General features: G+C 56.3%; 1 protein-coding gene across 9 annotated transcripts; it reads right to left on the minus strand.

Annotated features, from left to right (window-relative positions):
• Window positions 1-599: 599 nt before the first annotated feature.
• EXOC7 (exocyst complex component 7) lies at window positions 600-16,593 on the minus strand. 9 transcript variants are annotated; one of them, XM_055328646.1, is made up of 21 exons: window positions 16,475-16,593; window positions 16,222-16,287; window positions 14,899-15,083; window positions 14,610-14,715; window positions 11,807-12,029; window positions 10,700-10,867; window positions 8,287-8,379; window positions 7,297-7,365; window positions 6,192-6,337; window positions 5,785-5,937; window positions 5,433-5,531; window positions 5,046-5,108; window positions 4,720-4,786; window positions 3,986-4,024; window positions 3,209-3,274; window positions 2,796-2,916; window positions 2,421-2,516; window positions 1,561-1,624; window positions 1,282-1,323; window positions 1,017-1,150; window positions 600-774 (listed from the first exon to the last, which is right to left on the minus strand). In XM_055328646.1, the coding sequence occupies exons 1-21, from the start codon at window positions 16,532-16,534 to the stop codon at window positions 672-674; spliced, it is 2,163 nt and encodes a 720-aa protein (XP_055184621.1). In that variant the 5' UTR covers window positions 16,535-16,593; the 3' UTR covers window positions 600-671. The 9 variants fall into 9 exon arrangements, with proteins under 9 accessions (XP_055184621.1, XP_055184645.1, XP_055184639.1 ...); XM_055328670.1 differs by lacking the exon at window positions 8,287-8,379; XM_055328664.1 differs by lacking the exon at window positions 7,297-7,365.
• Between the last annotated feature and the right edge of the window lie 706 nt (window positions 16,594-17,299).

Raw genomic sequence — 17,299 nt, forward strand, 5'->3', positions numbered from 1 at the left:
CAGGGTGGCCAGAGCTTCTCAGGATTCCTTCTGCGGTGTGCTGGACCCCAGAGGGCACGTGCAGAGGGCACTCCTGCTCCAGCCACCTGAGGGATGCCTGGGAGGCAGAACACCCCAGATTTTCAGGACTGTGGGTGACAGGGACTACGTTTTCTGCATAAATCCATGAGCAGGTCAATCCTGCTAGCTTTTTCTCCACGCTCTCTGGCTGTGCTGTGGCCTGCCCCCTGGGCCCTACCCACACTTCGGGGCTAAAACAGGCGCCCCACCCGTAGCTCTGAGCTGGGCCGGAGGCAGGCTGTTTCCCCTCCTGCTCTTGTACACACGAGGCAGCTGTGGGCACAAGCCCTTTGTCCTCCTTCTCTGTCCTTTCCTGTCTAGAAGCCATCATGTGGCCCATGCAGCCTGAGGGTCATGAAACCTAAGGTGGGAAGGAGCCCCAGTATTCTGGGAGAGTGCTGGTCAGGGGTGGGGGTGGGTTCCAGGAAGAAGTGCAGACCAGGACTCGGCGGGGGGGGGGGGGGGCTCAGGGACAGCTCTGGGCTGGACAAGGGGTGGAAAAAGTTCCCTATCCCAAAGGATGTCAAACTCACCAGGCCCAGAGTTAACACTGGTTTATCTGTCCAATAACAGGACTGACCGGGCAGTACCAGGCAGGGAGAGCAGCAGGCTCAGGCAGAGGTGTCAAACAGGCGATCGATCATGTCGCCCACCTGCTCCACGCGGTACTTGATGTACTTCTCAGGGTTCTTGGTGAACGGCACGCTGCCATACCTGCCCAGGCACTGAGGTCAGGGGCAGCCTGGCCAGCCCCCCAGCTCCGCCGCAGCCTAAGGTGCTCTTGACAGGCTGCCCCTGAGAGATGTCCCTTTCTGGCCCCACAGCAAAGCCCACGGCCCTGGATCTGCCACCCACACCCTCACGCCCCTCTGTGTGTTCCTGCAGAAGAGAAGAGCAGAGACCCAGCAGGGGAAGCGCGGGGCCCAGGGCTGGGAAGGTGGAGACAAAGGGCTCACCTGTGCAGAAAGGCCCCGTACGTCTCCCTGACGATGTTTTTCTGAGCTTGGCGAATCTTGTCTCTCTGCTCCATGTCAGGAATAGCCCAGGCCTTCTGGATCTTGCACAATTCTTCAAGGCCATCGTTGAAACCCTGGTCACCAAAAAAGTGGAAATGGGAGTGACCCAAAGATAAATACTATGGATCCGTGTCCCTGCAATAGCAGCAGGAAGCAGTGGAGGCGGTGGGGGGGGGGTGGGTGAGCAGGGAAGACCCCAACTCACCTTGAAACGCTCTTTGATCATCTGTCGCTCCTTGTCCCTCAGCTGGGGGTGGTGAGAGAGGGCAGAGAAAGTGTTCCTCAGAGCAGATCTGCCCTGCCACTAGCTCCTTCCCCAAACACCCAAGCCTGGGCCTGGCCCTTCTTCTGGATACCGTCATGGCCACAGGCAGGCATCGTTTGCTCATCCCAGCAGAATGCTTGTCCATTTTTTTCCCCAGAGACATGACACAAAGTATCACATCTGCTAGACACCCCTTCCCAGCCCAGGCCTTCCGCCCACCTTGACTCCGGGTTGGAATACAGGTAGATTCTTCTCAGAGATGTAGTCAGTCACCTTTAACCAGCTGTCAGGTGGGGAGAGAGGCAGAAGGCAGAGGAGGGACAGCCTCAGGCTGCTGCCTCTTTCCAGGTGCTGGTTTGTGTTGTTTTTTAGATCTACTAGGGGAGGGGAGGTCAACGATCCATGGGGGTCAGAACTCAGCAGAGCACAGTGAGATTTCTCCTTGGGAAAAGAAAATGTTCAAGCTGCTGGCTTTTAAAATTAAGAACAGGAAACAACATTCAATAAATTGGACAAATAACTAGCAGCTATGCCTCACATCGATCTCCTGGAGAATAAAGATGGAGAAGCAGACGAGGAAGAAAGGAAGAAGCAGAAGACAAAGCAAGGAGGAGGGAGACCACTTACAGGAAGAAACACACAAACCAAGGAGAAACAGGGGCAAGGAGCAGAGGGAGCCCTGGGGGCGAGGAACAGAAGGAGCTCTGAAGGACGGGTGAGGAGCAGTGGGAGCACTACAGAGCGAGGCTCAGGAAGTTTGAGTGTTCTTACAACCTTGCTCTTTACTTGGCCTCACATCCCCACACCTCTGATATGCAGTTTTTTGAGTCTTCTTAGCCTGCACCCTTGGCACACCACCCTCTAGAGAGGCTGGCCTTAGCAGCCCCTAGGGAGCAGGTGGTGGTAGGGAGGGGCTTCCCCTCCACCTGGTCAGTGTGGTGAAACAGCAAGGGGAGCACTGAGTCCATAGGGGAGCAGTTCCCCATTCCTGACCCCACTCATAATGAATCTTGGACAGGAAGAGTGAGTGAAGGACACAAGCGTGGGAGTAATGGGGGGGAGGCACGGTGGAGGCCCACCTCCGCTGGTAGGTCTGGATCTGCTGCTCAATGTGCTCCCGGTAGGAGCGCTCAGCAGTCTTCTGGGTCACAGCCACCAGCTGGATCAGCTCAGACCTGGGGCGGGGGTAAGGAGGGAGCAGAGGAGGGCCACATTGGCTCTTGGGGCCCAAGGGTAGCAAGCCTCCGCAGCAGCACCAGCGGGAGGCCTGCCTTATGCCTGTGCCCCAGGTCCTAGGACTCCAGGGGGTCAAGGGCTGCCCTCCCCACCTGGCCAGGCAGAGGGTGCAGGCAGCCCCGGGAGGGAGGCAGGCAGGAGGGCAGGCAGGAGGGAGGGAGGCAGTGTGGGAGGACAGGCAGGAGGGCAGGTGGGCGCAGGCCCCTGCAGCTACTCACTTCTCCAGGGCCTTGAGGATGTAGTTGTAGTTGTTGTGCAGAAAGATGGCGCTCAGAGCTGGGTCCTCATACACTTTGGACTTGCTCAGGAGGTTCAGCTGCAGGTTGCCCAGGACTTTACCTGCACAGGGAGGGTGTGGCTACATCCACGGGCAGTCTGACCTAAATGACCTAGTCCCTGTCCCAAGAGCCTTGTCCTTCCCAACTCCAGACTCCACAAGCCTCAGGAACCCTCTGCCCACAGCCCAGCTCAGCACCTAAACTGGAAGTTAGGCTGCGATTCCAAAGGTGAGGCACGGGGAGGCTCCGGAGAGCACTGGGAATAGCAGGAGGGCACAGAGGAAGGAAGGGAAACGCCAGTGGAGGTGGGCAGGTGGGCGCGGGGGGCTGTCAGCCAGCCAGAGAGCACTCACAGATATACGTGCTTAGCAGGCGCTTGCTGAACTCGGAGCTGTAGCTGGTGGCTGAAGAGCTGGTCTCTGGGAGAGGAGAGGCCTGTCACTGCAGCCATGGCAGCAGCCAGGACCCTCTCTGGCCTTCCCTCAGCCCCTGGAGCAGCTGTGGAAACCTTGGGGTGGGGGTGGGGGGGCCCTGAGCCTTCCTCAGGCAGACTGGACGCAGAACGGGGAAGGGGTTGGTCTGCTGAGCTGCCAAGCTCCCACCTGCTGCAGGAGCACCCCCTGGGCAGCCTCTTCCTGGAGCCCAGGGCAAGCCCCTCTATGGTGATAGGTGGCAGGATTAATGAGCTGGCCCATGATCAGCAGGAAGGCTGGGGGCACAGGAGTGGGACACCCCTTGCCCCCCAACCCCAACTAACGCAAGGTGCTCTCTATAAGGTCCACTTATCCCATTTATGAACAGCAGGGTCTCAGAGTGGGCTCCCTATGGCCTTTCCCCTTTCTCCCCCACTTCCCACAACCTCCTCTACCGGGCCCCTCTGGACAAACAGAAGGCCAAGGAGGTGGGGGGGAGTATATGGGGAGGGAGGGGGCAGGCACTAGGCTAGCCTGGAGGGTGCAGCCAGCCCTGCTGGGAGCTGAGAGAATTGGGAGCGCCCCAGAGAAACCCACATCCCCTCTGATCCCCGCTCCCAATAGGTCCTGAGTCTGTCTGGGTGCCTCTGTCCCTAAGGAATCTCACCCATGGGGTTTCAGAGGGGTAGGATGGGGCTGTAGAGCCCTGCCGCTTACCTCGGGGGTCTAAAGGAATATTGTATGTGTCCCCAAGAACTACGGAGTGAAAGGCAGTGCACTCAGAGGGGAAGGGGAGACAAAGAAGGGAGAAAGACGCAAAGTGCAAACACAGGTTAGCAACCGTGTCCCCGAGCAAGCAGACCCCTCCCCGTGACAGCCAGAACACAGACAGCAGGACACACCCAGGCTGCGCCCCGGAAGGTGAGGGAGCACGCAGCGAAGTGGGGATCTAGAGAACCGCAGGCCAGAGGCCGCTCCTGGCTCCCTCGCCCCCAAAATGGAGGGAGGGGGAGGGCCCGGGGGCCCCAACAAGTTGGGTTGGGTCTTGGTGCTCAGAAATGCCAACCTCCTTCCATGCCAACCTCCCCAGCTCCAATGCCAGGGCAGCAGTCAGTGGGAAGACACCCGGCTGGCCCTGAGGCGCCAGCCCACGGAACGGTCAGCTGTGTGAGACTAATCGGGAGGACAGGCGAACCCAAGAGCAGATGGAGAAATGCGGAAGGAGGGGCGAGGCAGGCAGGGCATCTTCGAACCAGGGAGTGCCACTCTCCAGAGCCAGGACGGTGGAAGGAGCGAGAAGGGAGGGAGGTCGGGTCAGGAAAGGCACAGTCAAACCCCACTTCACAGAGCCGGAGGAAATCTCTCCCAGAGGTGGCCAGTAACCCTGTGTCTCCAGACAAGAGGGAGGAGTGGGGTATGGGGAGGGGGCCCCACTGGGAGGTGCCAAGTACCTTGGGAGGCCAGCATCGCCCCAGCTGTCTCTTGGAAGTCCAGGAGTTGCTGTAGGAAGAGGATGGCCTGTGTGGGGAGAAAACAGGTCCAGGGAGAAGGTCAAGGGCAGGACCTTAGGGTCAGATCACCTCCCAAACACACCCCCCCTGACTGTTCCAGGGCAACTGCAGGGCCTGGGGTCTGCCAAGGGAAGAGTGGTTGCAAGCTTCCTGCCCTGAATGATCCAGTCTACTGGAGACACAAAATACTTTGCCATCCATCCTGCCACAAGCTCTGGGCCAGGCTGGGTCCTTCCCCTCCCCAGGCAACCCGGGGCAGCACCTACATTGCTTGTGAGCTCATGCACGGTGCCATCCTTGGGCATGTTGTATTCCTTGTCCGGATCATTCTGTGGAAAAAACAGTCCCAACTTCCTGAACCTGCTTCCAAGGCCTTGCGCTCCACCCCGGGGCCCAGGCAGTCTGCACCCGATGCCACCTCCTGGCAGAGAGGTTTTGGGGTGCCCCTCAGGCACACAGGTGAGAGATGGGACAGGAAAAATGGGGCAGCAGCCTCACCCCTCAGAGGCTCTGGAGCCCCCTGGGTATTGACTAGCAGCACAGCCAGCCTCCCAAGGGCTCTCTGGGTGGCCTGGTTTCCGCAGGATCCCCCGTGGCAGGCCCCTGGGGGTCCTGCCCACAGTTCTAGGGCAGCAGATGGAGAGGGAGAGCACCTTGATGTTGTCGGCAAAGTCCTCCAATGCCTTGGCTCCAACTGTCTCCATGGAGGTGATGAGGCCGGGCAGCTTGTTCTTGGTGCTGGCAGCTGTACCCTAAGGACGCACACGGCTGCAGAGCTGAGCCTGGCTCCCCGCCAGCTGCCTCCCTGCCCCTCACTGCAGGGCTCCCACTCCTGTTCGGTCACCCTGTGAGTGTGTGCCTACATCTGGGGCCCCGTGTAGAAGCTGCTTCCGTTCACCTTCTGACCAGAGGCGTGAGGGCAGAGAAGCTGCACCCCTTGGGAGGCCATGCCAGGCAGCACGATTCCTCCTCCCTGTGTCCCCCCGGGTCTTCCTACCCACATACCTGGAGCACCTGGTCAAACTCGGGCTTCGTCTGCTTGAGGTGCCGCAGGATGGGGAAGACAGTGAGCACGGCAGAGAAGTCGTGTCGGATGATGGCCTTGCGGGCAGCAGACACGATGTTCTCCCCTTCGAGCATCAGCCCGTCCAGTGCATCCTGGGAGAGCATGGCAAGGATGCGACTCACAGGGGGGCAGAGGGGTGTGAGCGGCTTCCCAGGGGCCCCTGCCTCAGCAGGGGGCAGCAATGGGGAGGAACCCCCGCCCCCCTACACACACACACAGTAGAGGTGGTGGCTCTAGTTGAAGGCTACAGGACAATAAGTCTGTCCCAAACGTGAGCTTCTGTGGTGGCAGCTTCTGCTGGGGCATCTGGTCAGGACCCAGGAGCAGGGTGGGGGCGGGGCAGCACCTGGATCAGAGAGTCAAAGGTCTTTTTCTGATGGTGCTCAGGGATGACGTCCATCAGCAGCTGGTACTCGCTCTGGGCCAACTTGACGAAGGCACTGACACAGTGAATGTAGGCGTCGGTCTCCACGTCCAGTGTGTCATCTCTCCCTGGAGGGACAGCAGTGTCCCTGAGCTGCTGGCCTGCGGGAAGCCGCTCTCCCTGCTGGGTCTCCCCAGCTCCTGGCCTGTAGCTCGGGCTGGCAGGAGATGGGGAGGAGGAGGACTATTCTGGCAGAAAGCTGAGAGGATTCCAGCAGGCCTGACTGCTTCAAAAGGAAAAACGGGGCTGAATCCAGCCTTTGTCCTGGCTTCATTTTCAGCTCTGCTGGACAGTGTTTACGTCCCAGAGCATCAGGTACTAAAGGCGGTAGGGAGATCGATGAGGGGATAAAGAGGGAAGAGCCCTAAATCGGCTTCCTAGCCACGGTATGCCTGACCCCAGGACTTAGGATTCTGAACTGCACCAGAAAGAGGGTGGCCAGGGTGGGCAAGAGGCAGTGCCTGCCTCAAGGGCTGGGCACTGTGGTCACCCATCTGAGAAAATGCTAGGTCACTGAGGGCAGTTCTCAGCCCCACCAGACCTTCTGGAATGTCTAAGAAGGCAGTGGTGGGCTATGGCCTATGAGGCTAGCTGGCACAGGGTCACACTCTGAGAAGAGGCAATGTGAATCCCAGAAAGGGAGGGCTCCTGGCTGATCAGCTGGCTCAAAAGGAGACCGGGACCCACTAGTGGAGGCTGGGGCAGGGGGCACCCGCAGGCAACCTGGTCCCATAAGCAAAGGAACGGCTCCGAGTCAGAGCTTTAGAGCTGTTGGTGGAGTCAGATGTCAGGGCTCCCTGCCCGCCAGGGAGCCGCCGTCCAAGTAGCGGCGACTTCTCCCCTTGGCCCAGGCCCTGACAGCCAGGCATACACTCCCATCTGGAGAGAGACAAGGAGACCTAGTGCCCAAAAGAGAGACTTGAGAGAGAGAGAGGCAAACAGGCCTGGCTCATCCTCAGAGCGGAGCCCTCCGGGGACTGTTGCCAAGGCAGCGGCGGCTGCCCTCGGGCTGGGCTGCGGTACTCACCAGCCAGCGGCCCGTGCTTGTCGTTCAGGGCCTCGGACAGGTGCTTAACTCGGAAATCATGCTCGTGACCTAGCAAGACGTCGGCCGCACAGACACAAGCAGCGTTTATCCAGGGGCTGGGTGGGCTGCCCCTCGGGGCCGGGGAAGAAGCCCTCAACCTCCAGGAGGGGATGTGAGATGGGGGTGTGAGAAGGGCCCCGGAAGGGGGCTCTGAGGCCCTCCTCTGCCTCGGACCACCTTGGGAACAGCCATTTCAAGCCTGACTCACAGTGTCCCAGACCATCCTTGGGAGCTGGTTCTCCAAGCCCAAGGCCAAGAGAAAGCCTGCGGGACCACCAAGTAGGGTTCTGGAGAGCTTCTGGCAGCTCCAGAGGATCTGATGCTCAGCCCCAGGGGGTTTACCCACCTCACCATATTTGGGGGAGAGACCCAGTTAGAGTAATGTCACTGCTGAGTGAAACGGGACAGCCTCCTTTTGTTCCCCAGGGTTATTCTTTGGAAGGAGGGTCAGGTCCACCAGGGCAGGGCTGTCCCTCCTCTGATAGGAGGCAAGGAGGGACCCGGCCTACAGGCTGCCCATCCCTTTTGCGGCACACACTCCCCTCTCTAAAGCCAGGGGAGGTGGGGGTGGCCTGGAGGCCTAGGCCGGCTTGGTCCTGCCACTACTGGTCTGAGCGTGAAAGGGCTGCCCATGACAAAGAACTTTCTCTGAGTTCAAATAGAAGACAAGGACAGAGACGGGGAGGGAGGGAGTAGGAAGCCTCAGGGAGGGCAGAGCTGCCGTCAGCCCGCCAGGACCAGGCCGAGGCCACGACACCTGCCCCTGTGGCCATCTGGAACAAGCAGCACCAGGGACCTGCTGTTCCCACCCCTGCTCCCCTCTCAGGGCCTCTCCCACGGTCCTCCTGGGGGCTTGGAGGCTCTGCCCTGCCACGAGAGTGGACACATGGTGGAGGAGGAGGGAACAGGAGAAGAACACAGGGTGATTACCTTCCAGAGGAATGAGGTTAGAGCCCCCCTTTTTCCCATCTAGACCATGCTGGGAATACTGTTTCAGAAGGTTCTGAGCCTTACGGATCGTCCCTGTCACCAGAGCCACACAGAGAGGAGACAAGAAGACCTAGGAAATGAGTGAGAGAAAACAGCAGCAGGCCTCCACCTGCCCCCCCGCGCCCCGGCCCCGGCCCCCCAACAGTGAGCATGCCCACTCGCCATCTCTCCAGCAGGCCCCTTCCAGGACCCCCGGAGGCGCTGCAGATGGACAGGAGGGAACGGGCCCAGGTCATGCCCCACACGGGGCTCCTGATTCTGCTACTGACCCTCGTTGCTCTGGATTTGAGTTCTCTTTAGGAAGTGCAGCAGGTGAAGGAGATGAGATGGGCAAAGATCCATCGGGAGAAGCCAAAAATAAAAGACACCACTGAGTGGCAGTTAAGGCAGAACAGACCAGGGCTCAGGACGGAGGTGCTGGTGACGAAGCTCTCCCACCTGGAGAGCACAGCCAGGTTGGCGGAGTCTGGGGACCCCCTGGCCCGGCCCCGAAACGCCAGGCAGGGTTCCCCGGGCATGCTCAGTGTTGGGATGTGGACAAATGGAGGAGGTCGACAGAATGCAGAACCCGGGAGTTGGTGAGACGGGACTGAGCTTCTTGGGAGAGCGGTGCCTGAGACAGAAGGCCTGGAGACCCTGAGGCAGCCTGGCCCCACGCACCAAAGCGACCCGAACCCCCAAAGCAATCGGAACAAACTCAAAAGCTCGGTTGGGGTTAACGGAAGCCACCACACAGAGCCGGAGGAGGCAGGATAGTAGAGAGGGGGACATGCTCCCGGCATGGGGGAAAAAAACAACAGTTAGTATCACGAGTGAAATCAACACAAACAAAACCACAGCACCTACAGCCCCTGGGGTCAGCCACCTCGGTGGGAATGAGACCTCACAGGGCAGAAAATGGGGGAGATAAAATAGTATTCAAAATAGCCGAGGACAGCTGCCTTGTTGATAAAATGTACTGGGAGCGGGGAGGAGGCCCCACGTGTAACCCTGGTTCGTCTCCCCTGGAGACTCCTGTGTCCCCGCAGCTGTCTCTAAACACAGTGAGGCTGTCCTGGTCCTGGCAGCACCCCAAAAAGCTGGGGCGGGGAGGGGCAAGATCTGTGACAGCTCCTTGTTCTGTTTCGACCACATGACAATTAGCTACTAATGACCAAGTTCAGGGCCCAGGCTCAGCATCTGTCTCCTGTGTTCTCCCCATTCAGCCAGCGGTCCTGCTAATGAGCAAATCGGATTCCTGCCCCACAGCCCCAGCACACGGGCCTGGGGGAGGCTGGCTGGTGTGGACATGGGTGACAAATGCTGATGGGGTGGCCGCCAAACCCATCAGGTGCCCAGTGACCACAGACGCTGACATTGGGATTAGATTACTGGTCCACTGAGGCCTCGCTGCTCCCCACCTCTGAGCCAGGGGCGGATGTGCCAGGGGCCTGGCTCCCTGGTTCTCTAACATCAGCCCTGATGCGCTGGCTGCTGACAGCTCTTGAGACTCTGCAGAGACCAGGGATCCTCACAGCCTGAGTCTTCCTCTAGAACCCACAAGCCAAGGACAGATGAGACCCCCTGTGAGCCCCGCCATGGCCAGCCAACACTCTGGGGGCAGTGCAGACCAGTCGGGGGCCCCTGCGGGCCTGTCAGAGAAGAGATGGGGAAGAGGGCACAGGCCAGCCGAGGCAGGCTGCCTCACAGCCTCATGAAGGAAGACTGCCCCGCCCAAAGCACAGAGGCATAGGAACAGACCTACTGTGTGCCGGCAGCTGCGGCCCAGCAGGCTGGCTCAGCACAGTCACTATTGGGAGCAGGTTTTCTAGGTGACAGCCAGGATACCCACGCTGGAGGGAAGAAGGCAGTGTGTCTCTGCTGGGGCCCCCAAAGGCAGCCTCTACGCTACCATTTCTCCAAACCCCAACTAAAGGCCTGAGTGGGAGCAGGTGCTTGCTGAGGGGCACAGGGAAGAGACACTTAAACACAACCTGATATCACGAGGGACAGGTCCCTGTCCCAGGCTACAGTGGGCAGTGTACACAGCTCAGCAGTGTCAGCTATGGTGGCAGCAGCCCCTCACTTGTGACATCCTAGCTTCTCCTGCAGCTGAGGACAACAGCTCTCAGTAGCCCAAGACGGCCACGCTCGCCAGGCTGTGGCTGACACACAAGGACATTTCCCCCGGAGCACAGAGCCTTAGCGGAGAGGGCCCTGCTAGGTGCTTTCTGTCCTGCGTACCTACAGTTGGGGTCACCAAGAGGACCAACTCTGGACGGGCCGACGCTGCTAACCCCAAGGTGGCTGAAAGTAATGCAGGCCCCATGCAGCCTCCTGGCTGGGGCTTAAAGGGCTGGGGTGGGGGGCTCACCTGGCCTCTTGAGGGGCTTCTTGGTGGGCGTGTCTTTCCTCTTATTGGGGATAGCAGGGGAGTAGGGAACCCCAGAGGAGGAACTACTCTTCCGGAAATGCTCCTTCAGGCCCTTGATGGAGCGGTCTAGCTGGCTGGAGCGAATCTGGTAGTAGACATTCATGAAATCTGAGGAGAGAGGGGATGACAGAGCTATGGCAGCTGGGGTCCCTGCCTCTGCCTTGCTAGGGGAACCTCACTTTCCCCTCTAGGTGACGGGTGCAGAGCAGGAGTAGAGCCCACTATTTCAGTTGCTAACTCATGCCTAGCATCTGCTATGGCTCCCAGCCACCCACATACCCTAGTCCCAAATCAAGTCGTCTTAAAGGGAAAATACCCCTCAATAGAATGGCTAATTAAGTTTTGAAGGTAAAGTTCTTTTAAATAAAAGAAATACATAAAAAATTAGAGGATGCCTGGGTGGCTCAGTCGGTTGAGTGTGCGACTCTTGGTTTTAGCTCAGGTCATGATCTCAGGGTTGTGAGACTGAGCCCCATGTTAGGCTCCGCACTCAATGGGGAGTCTGCTTAACATTCTCTCTCCTTCTGCCCCTTCCCACTGCATGCATGCTCTCTCTCTGTTTGGACAGATCTGTTTGGACACTTCTGTTTGGACACTTCTACCTAATAGTCACATCTTTGAGAAAACAGCCAAAGAACTCCCTATGTAAGAAAAGCAATCCACACAAGTATGCTCACTGCAGCACTGTTTATCAATACTGGAAAACTGGAGAATCCAAAAATGCAAATGAACAAGGACACACTACATTTCCGCAGTTCCCATCCAATGCATCTCTGGGAGCCCCGTGAAAAAAACGGGCCAAAACACAGGGCCTCTGGCTGAAGGCCGCTGAGGGGTCTGGAGGCTGTCTGATGGCCTCCCTCTTCTCCCAAGGGAGCCCCTAAAACTGCCGTGGACGCATTCATAGCTGTCACATAAGCTGTAGGTTTATTGCTCATGTATCATTTCGTATTGAACTTCTACTTATTAAAAAAACACCCAGGTAGATTAAAGAAATAAAGGGGAGAAAAGCCCACTTGGTCTGGCCCTGCCCCCCAGGTCCTTCACCTTGGTTGCGGCCGTATTCCACCAGCCAGCGGGAGATGCGGATCACGTCCTGGAGCACACCCTCGGGCAGGTGCTCCAGGGGTACCTCCTCCTGGACCTCCAGCTCATCTTCGCCACTGATCAGATCCAGGATGAGCACAGGAGACACGACCTTACTGTGCCTGGTCATCAGGCTGCGGAACTCGGACTCCAGCGACTCCTTCCCCCGCTCGAACAGCAGCTTCTGCAGGGACGATGGGAGGAAGGAAGGGAGAGGGTCCAGGGCTGCTTCAGCATTCAGCTGGCCCCTCCTCTGCCCTCATATCCTTTAACCCAGAGAAGAAACACCAGGAAGCCCTCCTTGCTTATGTCTTTGCCTCACATTCTCTTAAAATCTATGTTCACAGGTGCAACTCAAAGTGCTTCACAAATACCGGCCGATGAACATCCCACTGAGCCATTAATCTGTCTTCTTGTTAGGAAAGGGTTTGCAAAAGAAAAAAATAGACAAATCGGGAGATCCCTGGGTGGCTCAGTGGTTTAGCGCCTGCCTTCGGCCCAGGGCATGATTCTGGAGTCCTGGGATCGGGTCCCACATTGGGCTCCCTGCATGGAGCCTGCTTCTCCCTCTGCCTGTGTCTCTGCCTCTGTGTGTGTGTGTGTGTGTGTCTGTCATGAATAAATAAATAAAATTTAAAAAAAAAGAAAAAAATAGACAAATCGAACCATGTCAAGTGAAAAACTTTTGTTCAGTGAATGACACCATCAAAAAAGTGAAAAGATGACCTAAAGGATGAGAGAAAACACTCACAAATTATCTATCTGGTAAGAAGCAGGTAGCCAGAACATACAAGAGAATGGAAAACATCTGTCCACACAAAACAGGATCCGTGAGGATTCATAGCAACATTATTTGTAATCGCCAAAAAGTGCAGTGCCCATCAAGTGGTGCATGTGGTCCATCCACACAATTCGACATGTTCAGCGATAGCAAGGAATGAAGCATTGACACACATCACCATGTGCCTAAACCTTCAAAACATTATGCTCAAGGGCACCTGGGGGGCTCAGTCAATGAAGTGTCTGCCTTCGGCTCAGGTCATGATCTGGGGTCCTGGGATCGAGTCCAGCACTGGGCTCCCTGCTCGGTGCTTCTCCCTCTCCTCCTCCCTATTCATGCTCTCTCTCTCTCTCAAATGAATAAATAAAATCTTTAAAAAACACATTATGGTAGGTCAAAGATGGTGGACACAAAAGGTCACACATTACATGATACCATTCACAGGAGAAGCCCAGAATGGGCAAATCTGGAGAAACAGAGTAGATCATGGACTGGCAGGGGCATATGACTGGGGAGAAGAGCAGAGGGGAGTGGCTGCCAGTAGGTTCAGGGCTCTTGTTTGGGTGACGGAAGTGTTCTCAAGTTGGTTCCAGTGACGTCGTGCAACTCCATGATTATTCTAGAACCACTGAATTGCATCCTTTAAATGAGCAATTGTTATGGTATGTGAATTATATTTCAAGAAATAATTATATCTCAATAAAGATATTTCAAACACGAGAGAGGAAGGAGTTGAACCATCTCTGCTTGAACAAGGAGGACATCCTCTTGAGACCTCTGGCTCACGTGTTCTGTATTCTGTCTCCACCCTAGCCCCACGCCCAAGTTCTAGTATAGCTCTTCACTCTATGATCCAAACTTAGCAATGAGCCCCAAAACAAAGTTGTCCAGTCCCTGACACCCCAATTGCAAGAAAGGCCCTCCACCCATGTGCTGCAGTGCACTGATGACACCGGTGTGTCCCCATTGGTGACTGGTGTTCCAAAGGTACTGATCCTGCCAATCCTCCAGGCAAGGAGAAAGAACCTTGGGTGGCCAGAAACCACGGGCTGGTTACCAGTTCACCCCAGTGTGACATACGAATGTCCTCATTTCCATCACAAACCCCGATGGGAGAAATTTTGGAGTACTGCTCTAAGCAAAAGCTTTCTGGGTTTGAGAAAGGCCAGGTTCCCATCTGCATATCTTGCTTACTTCCTGTTTTGGGCAAGACACATACTTGGGGTGAGAACTGTAGTGTCAACAGGAAGGTGTGCTGGGTGACTGGGTCTGAGTTGACCCTTCCTCACTGTTCTTCCCGCTTTGGGAGGTCTGGGGCTCTGCTCCTACCACTTCTCGGGTCTGCATTCCCCCCTTTTCCTGGTGCCTTGAGACAACCTCACTTTCTAGCCTTACCCCATTCTGCTCTGGTCACCTGCTAACTCTAATACTTAAACACAAAGTTGTAAAACAAAGAAATCAAACATGAAAACACGAATGCAGGTTCTGAGAACAATCAAATTCATAGAGATATAAAGGAGAATGATGCTTGCCAGGGGCTGGGGAAAAGGAGGAATGGGAGTTAAATGTTTAGTGGGCAAGAGTTTCATTCTGGGAAGATGGAAGGAGTTCTGGAGATGGATGGGGGTGGCAGGTGCACAACGTGAATGTACTTAATGCCACTGCTCACTTAAAAATGATTAAAATGGCAAATTTTATATTATGTATTTTGTACCACAACAGAAAAAAACACAAATGAATCTATAAAGCTCAAATATGAAATTTATATTGGATGTGTAATTTAGTTTAAATTATAAAAACATAATAAAAATATGTATCTATAATTTCAAAGGCAGAAGTCTTCATGCCTGCAGTATGTATACTGCATTGCCTACAACTGTTTCTTCTACTAGGTTCTCCTTTAAGCTGGCCCTGTGTCCCTCATGAGACCAGGGCAGGGTCTGGTGTCCCCAAACCTCCCACATTCACCCACGGGCCTCTCACCACTTTGTTGAGCTCTGGGCTGTCCGGGCTATTGTCCTGGAAATACTCCACAGCCTTCTGAATCTTGGCCATGCTCCCCAGGTACTCTTCCAGCCTGCCTGTGGGGCTGTGAAGGCAAAGAGCTGCATCAGCCTGGGCAGATGGAAGATGAAGAAGAAGGACCAAGAGAATGGAATCTAGAAGGGAAGAGAATTAACACAACGGATTCTGGGCTCAAATATATTCAAAAGCCTAGCGTTGTCACTGGCCCAAGAGGTGTTGGCAATGTGACCCTCTGGCCCTAGCTCACCCCTCCCTGATGATTTTCTCAGTGTCACTGGCCACATGGTAGTAGCTGATGACATGGTCTAGGCAGGACAGAGTCTTCTCAACATTCTCCTGCAGCCGCTGCAGGTTCTCAGTCTGCTTGTGCACAGGGATGATGGAGTTCTCTAGCTTCATAAGGCGACTCTCAAAGGATGACAGGATAGACACCTGCAGGGGGACAGCCCAGTCTCAGGACTTGGGGTTGTCCCAGGACTGCTTCCACCCACCCACAAGCTCTTCGACATTTGCAGCCTTTCCTCTGGTTTTCTAGATAATATTTCGTCCATGAGGGGAGGGAGACGGTGTCCTTGTTCACCACTGTATCCCCAGCACTTACCATGTGCACAGCACAAAGGAGGTGGTCCAAGTAAAGTGGAGGAAGTTTGACTTGAAGGCAAGCCACACAGCAAATGGAACTCATTCTAAGATAATCACCCAGGATAGCTTCCCTTCCACCCTTTGAAGCTAAATCTCAACTTCACTTCTCTTGGAAGCTTTCCTAGCCTGAACAAGAAGTAGTTTCATACAGAGTCGCCTCAAATGCATTGCTAGTACCTTCAAAACTCTCTCTCTCTCTCTCTCTCTCTCTCTCTCTCTATCTGTCTCGGCCAATCTCATTAGATAAGGACTAAGACTTGATGATTGTATTCCTGGGCACATACCCAGTTTGCATCTACTCAATTTGAGCTTTTCCAATCTCCTCTAGAAATAAGAAAGGAAATTCCCATTTGCTGAGCACCTGTTGTAGACCAAGTACTATGCAAGATGCACTCCCAAACATTGGCTCCTACGACCTTCACAGCCACACCGGGAGGTTGGCATCGCTGCTTCTAGTAGGCGAGTTAACCGAAGCTCAGAGTTACCTACCTGTCAGGAGCCACACACAAATACAGAGAGAGGCGAAGACCAGATCCCAGCTCTGTTTGATTTCAAAGCTCCTTCGACCCCTAAAGCCCTCTGAGGTGAAGGCTGAGTTTTCTCTGCCCTCAGTTATCGCAAAATCTCAGGCCACTCCTGCCCTCTGGTCATCACCCGAGGTGAGGATGGCACACGACCAGTACCCGCCCACCTAAGTCAGTGTCCCTAAAGGTTTGTGTTAGGAGAGAAGGAAGGATGGAGAGCCTGTGCAGAAAGCGGAGAGTCTGCACCAGCAGGGGCTGCGGCATCCTCAGTGATGGGGCAGAAAAGGCCAAGGGAGCTAGGTAAGAGACACCCCACACATTACCAGCATCGCGACCCGGGTTCGAACCCCCGGCCTTACGCAAAAAACGGCCTGTCCGCCCCTCCCACCCGAGGGGTTACTCACCATGTTTTTGGTGAGCTGGTCGCTCTTCTCCAGGCTGTCTCGGATGAAGGACAGCGTCTCCTCCTCCTGGGGGAAGCGGAGGTGAGCAGACCACAAGAAGCCCGAGGCTAAAGAACACCGCGTCTCACCCCGCGGCCTCGCCCCCAACGCCGTCTCCCCACGGGGGGGTGCTCCCTCCCAACCCTGCCTCCTCCCAGGGCAGATGCCCTGGCCCGGACCTTGGCCCCTTCCCTCACCTGCTCCCCAGCCTCACCTGCTTCAGCTTGTCCTCGATCTCCCGCCGCCGGGCGGACGCCTCCTGCGGGGGGATCATCGCCTCGGCCCAGCGGCTCCCACCGCCCTGTGCCTTGTCTCTCCGTGTGCCCTCTCGGCTCCCGTCCCGGCCACACCCACTTCCGCCTTTGGCCCCACCCAGTGGCGCGCTAGTCGTGCCATATTGGGAGTGGCAGGCGGAACTGGATAACGGGTCTGGGCAAGTGGCCATCTTGGGTGTGGCAAGGGCGGGTTCCCTGTATTGTCAGAGAAGGTTCGCAAGTGGCTGGACGGCTAGAGCTCTCTTGCGGTCTTCGTGTGAAGACTCGCCCTTTTGACAAAGGCTGCTGGGGAAGGACACAAGCTTATTTCACTAGATCGCATTTTGTGTCCAGGCGCGGATGTCACATTCCCCGCGGCCCGCAGCACAGAGCGTGGCACAGAGTGGGCCCCGAACACGTGGCCACTTGATGAACCAGGGGCTTGTGCTGTCGCTTCTTCCTTCGGGCCTGCATATGCAAAAGCATGGAGGGGGCCTCGTGTGCAAGCCCCGAGCTGGGGGCTGGGGACAGAGTGGTGGCCCAAGGCCCTGGTGGCAACCATAACCATAAACCTGGCATATGTGGAGCCCAGCCAGATTCCTGGGGCTGCAGAGTCCTTGGAGCATCCATCCCCGGGAGCCTTGGAGCTTGCTGTCCAAGCCTCACCCTAGGGCGTCTGTTTTGGAGAGAGCTGTGTGGTTTTATTTGTTGGGAGTGAGAACCTGGCTGCTGGTGAGGGGTCTTCTGCTGGAAGCTTACCTAGATCTGGAAAAGGTGCAAGAGGA

Source organism: Nyctereutes procyonoides, unplaced genomic scaffold, assembly GCF_905146905.1.
Source record: "Nyctereutes procyonoides isolate TBG_1078 unplaced genomic scaffold, NYPRO_anot_genome, whole genome shotgun sequence".
Lineage (NCBI taxonomy): Eukaryota > Metazoa > Chordata > Mammalia > Carnivora > Canidae > Nyctereutes > Nyctereutes procyonoides.

Coding starts and splice junctions, on each gene's coding strand:
- EXOC7 (XM_055328709.1), bottom strand. CDS start 16,534: ATGATCCCCCCGCAGGAGGCGTCCGCCCGGCGGCGGGAGATCGAGGAC. Junction 7,449..8,273: donor CTGGAAGGTAATCACCCTGT/GTTCTTCTCCTG, acceptor CTGGAGGTTGAG/GGCTTCTTCCCCGGCCCCGA. Junction 3,275..4,719: donor GGCGATGCTGGCCTCCCAAG/GTACTTGGCACC, acceptor CTCCTCTCCCAG/AGACCAGCTCTTCAGCCACC.